General features: G+C 55.9%; 2 protein-coding genes across 2 annotated transcripts; one reads left to right on the top strand and one right to left on the bottom strand.

The window, feature by feature from the left end:
* Positions 1-613: 613 nt before the first annotated feature.
* PG998_012917 (uncharacterized protein) lies at positions 614-1698 on the top strand (the record flags this gene model as incomplete). The annotated part of the gene is made up of 3 exons (XM_066879733.1): positions 614-685; positions 825-969; positions 1049-1698. 3 exons carry the CDS (start codon positions 614-616, stop codon positions 1696-1698), a joined length of 867 nt encoding a protein of 288 aa, XP_066726117.1.
* Positions 1699-3374: 1676 nt separating this feature from the next.
* On the bottom strand, positions 3375-5090 carry PG998_012916 (mitogen activated protein kinase 2; the record flags this gene model as incomplete). Its single annotated transcript, XM_066879732.1, has 5 exons — positions 3375-3997; positions 4066-4380; positions 4461-4590; positions 4760-4892; positions 4978-5090. The coding sequence occupies 5 exons, from the start codon at positions 5088-5090 to the stop codon at positions 3375-3377; spliced, it is 1314 nt and encodes a 437-aa protein (XP_066726116.1).
* Positions 5091-6748: the final 1658 nt, after the last annotated feature.

Here is a 6748-nt window from a genome sequence, read left to right as displayed (position 1 = left end):
GTGAAGTAATGAGCAGATCGTAGTGACCGCCCGTGAGGATATAAACACAAGCACCCTCCCCCCCCCCCGGCTACCCTCAGTAAGAAGGAAAGTGCCAGCATCAGTAACCATACCCGGGGTTCCCACTTGTTTTCCTCTCTCGTTTTCTCTCCTGCTCGTCTGCTTTCTATTATAAACCGGCTCAGGATCCGCTATATCTATCCATCGTGTGGGGGTGTAGATTCCATCTCCGTCGTTACCATACCTTTTTTCCTGGTTTGCTTGCTTGGCATCCATTGCTGTTCTATTCTTGAACAACCACCTACATACATACCATACAGCCTTGGGTTAGCTCCGGAAGCTCACCCACCCGCTTCTATTCTTAAGCGCCCAACGGCCGCCCGAACCGGTTACACGCACACACTCCATCTATTAAGGGAAAAGAAAAGAGAGATAAAAAGGAACAGCCATCTCTATTGTTTTCCTAAGTCCTATCGGTGGCGCGCGCTAGACAACTTATTGCAGTTTTCCAGAATTCGCTGTTATATCCTCTCCCTGCTTCCACCGTCATCATTCCCCCAGTTCCGGACTTATACACACACACAAATACACACCAAAACCAACACATCCGATAATGTTGCCTCAAACTCTTTTCGTGTTGGCTTCGGCTCTGTCTGCTGTCACGGCTGGCCCTGTGAGAAAACGAGTAAGTCTTGAATTCTTTCTTTTTGCCGCCCTGTTTCTCCATAACCATCTGTCTCGCCTTGGCCCCTTGCCCTCACCACTACCTGGGCAACGAGCTATTCGCTATAGCAGATCATACCAGAGGCTAACATCATATTCAGTGTGGCGGCAAACCGGATGTCTCGTCCAGTACGGTCTTGGAAGCCTCAACAACAGCATCAACAGCAGTGTCTGCAACCTCTGCATCGGCGTCCTCATCGGCATCCGCTGCACCCATCACTGGCCCTAGGCTCCCTTCCACTGGTGGTATGTCATACCCTTCGGTCCCTGAACACATCCCCATGTGAAAAATATAGGAAACTAACAAAAGCCTCCTCCCGCACAGCCGGCACCCAGCTCCCCGCCGCGTCCGGCCAGCTCCAGCACATCGTCGTCGGCCACGGCATCCAGAACTACACGTGCGCGCGCGCCGACTCGGCGGCCTCGTCGTCGACGGGCGCGCTGGCGGTGCTGTACGACATCACAGCCCTGGCGCCGGGCGGCGGCGGCGCCGCGTCCATGAGCGAGGCGGCGTGGGCGGCGCTGGCGGGCGACGTGCTGCACCAGACGGCGATCCCGCTGAACATCGTCGGCAACGCGCTGACCAAGTACGCGGCCGACGTGGCGGCGCCGTTCGCCGCGGGCGGGCGGGACGCCGACCTGGCCATGGCGGGGCTCGCGGCGCCGCTGAAGGCGCTCGGCCGCCACTACTTCGACGCGGCCGGCGTGCCGACGTTCGACCTGTACGGGGCGGACCAGATGCTGGTGGCCAAGAAGCTCAACGACACGGCGGCGCCCGCGGGGGCCGACAGGGGGATCCTCGACACGGGCGCCGTCGCCTGGCTGCGGCTCGGCGACAACGGGGCCGGCGGGTCGCGCGGCGGGCTGTCGACCGTCTACCGCGTCTACACGTCGGGCGGGGCGTCGATCGCGTGCGCCGAGGCCAACACGACCATCAGCGTGCCGTACACGGCGCAGTACTGGTTCTACTCGTAGAGCCAGCCAGCCAGCAAGCGAGCGAGCAGCGGAAAGAAAGGAAAGAAAGAAAGAAGAGGTGCGGGGGTGGATTTCTGTCGGTCATACAGCACGGCGGGTTAGGGTGGGTAGGTGGGTGTCGCGTGCGAAAGACTACGATACGATACGTACGAACGAACCCACGGATGGAGAAGTGGGTGGTGGGATCTAATATTGGGTATTTCTTCTGCCTCTTACGGCTTCACATTACAGGGACAAGGCGTTGGCGGTTTTGTTTTTTGTTTCCACCGGGTTTTCAAAACGGGAAAGGATGAGATGTCAGATCTACAGGGAGAATGAACCTGAGAGGGCTGGGGATGACAAGTAGCCTGGCGACACGATTACGTTATTTTTAAACTTCATTTCTTATAATGGCATCTTATGTAGATGGAATCACCACAGTCGAGTTGGACGGCGGCGTCCCGTCTGCTCCTTCATATATAGATCGACAAGTTATTTATCCAAAATATTCAACACACAGAACCGTCATTTACTCATCGTAGGCACATCTGTGATTGAATCTCGACTCCCAGAGCTTCTATCACGTACTGCTACGGCTTCGAACTCGTAGCAAGTAGCTTCAACATGCAAAGCCCGACCTCGAGCGTAAATGTGTATTGCCTACCCAACTCGGCACCATCCCTCCCTCTTCGCAGTGGACATGTCTCGAAACCAAACCAAAAACCCCCCAAGTCCCCCTTCCCTTGCCTTGTCTCCCTCCCCTTCTTGTCTTTCGCCGGAGGTTCGTCATGTACGTCCCTTATGCGCAAAGCAATACAACACACAACCGACCGTTGCAGAACCGTGGTTGCAGCCGACTGAAGCGACCACCGACAGCAGCCACGAATCACGACCAATCATGCACCAATCAATAAAACCTGCATTCACCTACCTACCTACATATAATACGACAACCACACGCACGCAGCTGCTTGCATAAGTATTGACAAGTCTGCCTGTCTGCCCGCCTGACAGCTAGGTCCCCCCCCGGCGGAGGGCAACCCGCTCGCATTTACGCGCTTCGCAGTGGCTGCCGCCATGCCACACGCACTCTCTCTCTAACCAGGGTTTATTTCCGTCCGGCCAATCAAGCACAATGGGATGGGGGACCGTCTCGGATATTAGGATTACTTGGAATTGGATTTCATCTCGTCTCGTGTAATCAGGAAAGACTTCTTTCTTTCTTTCTGTCTCTCTCTCTCTCTCTCTCTTCCCCTCTCGATGGTAAGTTTTTGCTGCCGTCTTCAAAAATAAAGAACTCGAGTAAGACCAACAAAACGCTTGCTCTTCCATGCTCTCTCTCCCCCCTCCCACACCTCAATTCGCGACATGAGAAATAGAAAAAAAAGGCCAAGATAAAAAACGAATTCCTCTGGGATGTGGACGCCTATGTGGTGGCGCCCAGCCTATACCCGGTTTGCTTTTTGATAGTAGTATAAGTTTGGCGCCCAAGTGGTGGTTGTATCCAAACATGGCATGGCTGGCACAAGGCGCGTTGACGGCGCCGCGCCCCCCTCCCAAGCCGTGGCCCCAAATTACCCAGTGTCAATTAGAAACCCGACATCTGCCAATCAGATGTCTCCTTTCCCGCTAGATAACCCTGTAGCTGGCCAGATCTTGCTTGGTAATACACCCCTCTCTCTCCCCGCCCGGGTTCTTCATCGTCTGTCCAGACCGCCCTGGAGCTCGGCTTCTAAGTTGCCGGCCTGGCCCCCGTACTCCTGCGGGCGGGGGTCCTCGTGCGTCCACTGCCCTTGGCCGCTGGGCATGGGCACCTGGCCGGCGCCGGGTTGCTGCCCAGCCGCGCCGCCGGGGCCGCCCGCGGGCGCCGTCCTCACCTGCTGCCGGAAGCGGTAGACCTCGTCCAGGATCATCTTGCGCATCTCGCCGACGTCGTCCACCACCTCGAAGTCGAAGTTGAACGTGGTCGGGCAGTCGGGCTCGTCCGTCTCGTCGTGCCAGATCTTGAGGTACGGGTGCTGCAGCGCCTCCTCCACCGAGATGCGCGACGACGGGTCGAAGGCCAGCATGCGGTCGAGCAGGTCGAGGGCGTCGGGGTTGGCGTTGGGGAACAGCGAGGCGAAGGGCTTCTTGGCCATGTACGGCAGGTTGCGGACGTACTCCTGGGCTCGGGACGAGCCGATGCGGGCGAGCGTCTCTTCGTTGGGGGTCCCCAGGATGTGGAGGATCTGGTTGAGCTGGTCGACGTAGTCGCGGCCCTTGAAGAAGGGCCGGCCGCCGAGCAGCTCGGCCAAGATGCAACCTACGGACCAGACGTCGACTGGGAGTTGGGGGGATAGCGTCAGTATGGGTTCAGCTGGCCAAGACAACAGGCAATGCGTAACTCACTAGCTTTAGTATAGCTCTGGAAGCTCAGCATGATTTCGGGAGCGCGGTACCATCGCGTGGCCACGTATTCCGTCATGTAACCGGCATTTTCCTCGGGGTCGACCGAGAAACCTCGGGCCAGACCGAAATCGCAAATCTTGAGCTCGCAGTCGGCGTTGACGAGCAGGTTGCCGGGCTTCAGGTCGCGGTGCAGGACGTTGGCCGAGTGTATGTACTTCAGGCCGCAGAGGATCTGGTAGATGAAGGATTGGAAGTGGGCGTCGGTGAGCGGCTGGCCAGAACGGATAATGGCCGCCAGATCGCATTCCATCAACTCTGCCAGTCGCGACAAGTAGTTAGCAAGGGGCCCGAGACGTAGCAGATGCGACAAGCAGTCGGGGCTTGCTCTTGCTTACCCTCGTAGAGGTATGTCTCGTTGAAGTTGTCCGGGCGGGGGAATGTCCATGTCATAGAGACATGTGATCTAGAGAATGTGCAACGCATGGTGTCAGCGGTCTTGTGCAGATGGTCTTGTGTGTTGTGGCACTGGTGTTGATTGCATTCTGTGCTGGTGCTGGTTCATATCATGGTGGGGGAGGGGTCAATTCATCGTCGGTCGCGTTTCCGCAGCTGCATTCGCTGGGATTGGAATTGGAATTGGAATGGAGGGGTTGGCTTGGTTGGCTTTCTGCTTTTCTTCTTCTCTCCCACTTACATTGCGGTGGCCTCGGAAGTGCTGCAGCAGCTTGATTTCGCGCAGAGCACGCTTGGCTAGGATTTTCTTGCTGAAGACATTGGTGACCTTCTTGATGGCGACGCCCTCGTTGGTCTGGTTGTTGACGGCCGCACTGCATCAATAACCGTGTGTCAGCCAGTATACCACGTCAACGGCCGGGTTAAGTAGTGTGGGCGGCGCAGCACAGGTGCACTTACCAGACAATACCATAAGCTCCTTGGCCGAGCTCCTTGGTGACGGTGTAGCGCTCGTCGACGATGAAGTCCTGGTTGAAGACCTTGAAGACCTTGCGTCCCTGTAAATCGGCCATGGTGTCTGTCTGTCTGTTGTCTCTTGCTGTTTTCTTCTGGGTGGTAGTGGAGGGTTGGAGAGGCGAGAGGCGAGAAGCAGGAGCAAGAGGCAAAGAGAAAGTCGAAACGTCAAAAGTCAATCTGAGGAGATCCAAAGCAAGGGTAGCTACTGCCTTCCTTGTCTGTCACAGGCCGGAGATAGCTTTGGACAATGCAACGGGGTGGGCAAAACACAATGCGATCCCGGTCTGGTCTGCCAGCTAAGCGCTACCAATGTGAATGTGGACCGAGACTGTATACGGAGTATGTAGAGAGAACAAAGAAGGCCGTCCTTGTTGGAGCGTCGTCAACTTGCGGTTGCGATTGCGGGTTTGGACTTGGGCCTCTTCGATTTGTCTCTCGTATTCTCAATCCCACTTGACGTAGATTTGTCGTCGTTATACCAGCAAAAAAAGGGTGAGGGGGGTTTCTTCTGTCGATGCGACAGTGAAAGCGGGGAACCCGAAAGCTGCCTTTTGGAAAACGGGTACGGAGGGGGGAGCCAGAGAGGGGAGGGAAACTCGTCCCAGTAAAGGCCAATGAAACAGACAAAGATTGATATCTAGCAGATCGGGCCGTTCCAATTTCAGGTTTCAAGGCAAGGCAGGACAAGACAAGACGAAATAACAAGAGAAAAAAAATCCCTCTCGCGAAACAAAAATTTCCTCACGGCGCTTTACAACTTTATAGAAGAGAGCCAAGGAGTAAGCGGGAAGCAGGTAAGGAGGAGGAGGAGGAAGAAGAAAGGGCTGACAGGAACCAGGGGAAAAGACAGACACGCGGAAAAGCAGGCAGGCAGGGCAGGGCAGTGAGGGCCATCATCATCATCGGCACGGCAGCTGCAGGAGAAGGGCACTGCACTGCACTGCACTGCTTGACAGGGAGAGCTGATCTACGCAGCATCGCGGGCCATGATAGGCCAGATGGCGGGTTTCGGAGGGGGTGGCCTGCTCTCGTAAGGCGTGCAAATCGTCTGCCTGGATGCCTGCCGAGAGAGAGACAGAGACCCTCCATTCAGCCACGAACCGGCCGACCGACCGAGTTGGGTATGCAGCCGGCTACGTATAATCAGATGCAAATGTGTGCGGCTGCGCCGTCTGACGAGAGACTCTACTATCCTTCCTTCCCACTTGGCAAGCCGTATATAGTCCCCCCTCCGAACCATTGGAGTTTCTCATGGAGCCCGGTTGCATCGACAACGGACTAGACAATTTCTAAATCTGGCATCAGACATCTGAATCCCTAGAGTGCCCATATGTGGTGGTTTCTTGTGCTACACCGAACCATGGCCGTGGGAGTTGACGTAAAAGCTTGGCTGCCGGGCAGGGCAGTGAGAGAGGCTTAGGGACTGCTAACCGCTGGGAGAGAAATCCGGGTCTGTGATTGGCCCGGGCCTTGGGACTTCATGTGGGAGCAGAGCGGCTAATGTGAGTAGTCAAAGGGCTATGTGAGTATTAGTAGTTGAAGTCCATTCTTCCAGTGTCTCCAACACAGTCAGATTTGCCTTGGGGGCCGGACAGGCTGACAGGATCTTCCATTGTTCTTCTAGATGCATTGAGCATGTGTACACATGGAAGCCTTATCAGTACTGTATCATGTCATCCAGCCAACCTTGTATTTTAGTTTGGCTGACGTAAGA

The sequence above is a fragment of the Apiospora kogelbergensis genome (assembly GCF_038363985.1).
Source record: "Apiospora kogelbergensis strain CBS 113332 chromosome Unknown utg000008l_segment0_segment0, whole genome shotgun sequence".
Taxonomy (NCBI): domain Eukaryota; kingdom Fungi; phylum Ascomycota; class Sordariomycetes; order Amphisphaeriales; family Apiosporaceae; genus Apiospora; species Apiospora kogelbergensis.
This window is presented reverse-complemented; position numbering and strand designations above follow the sequence as displayed.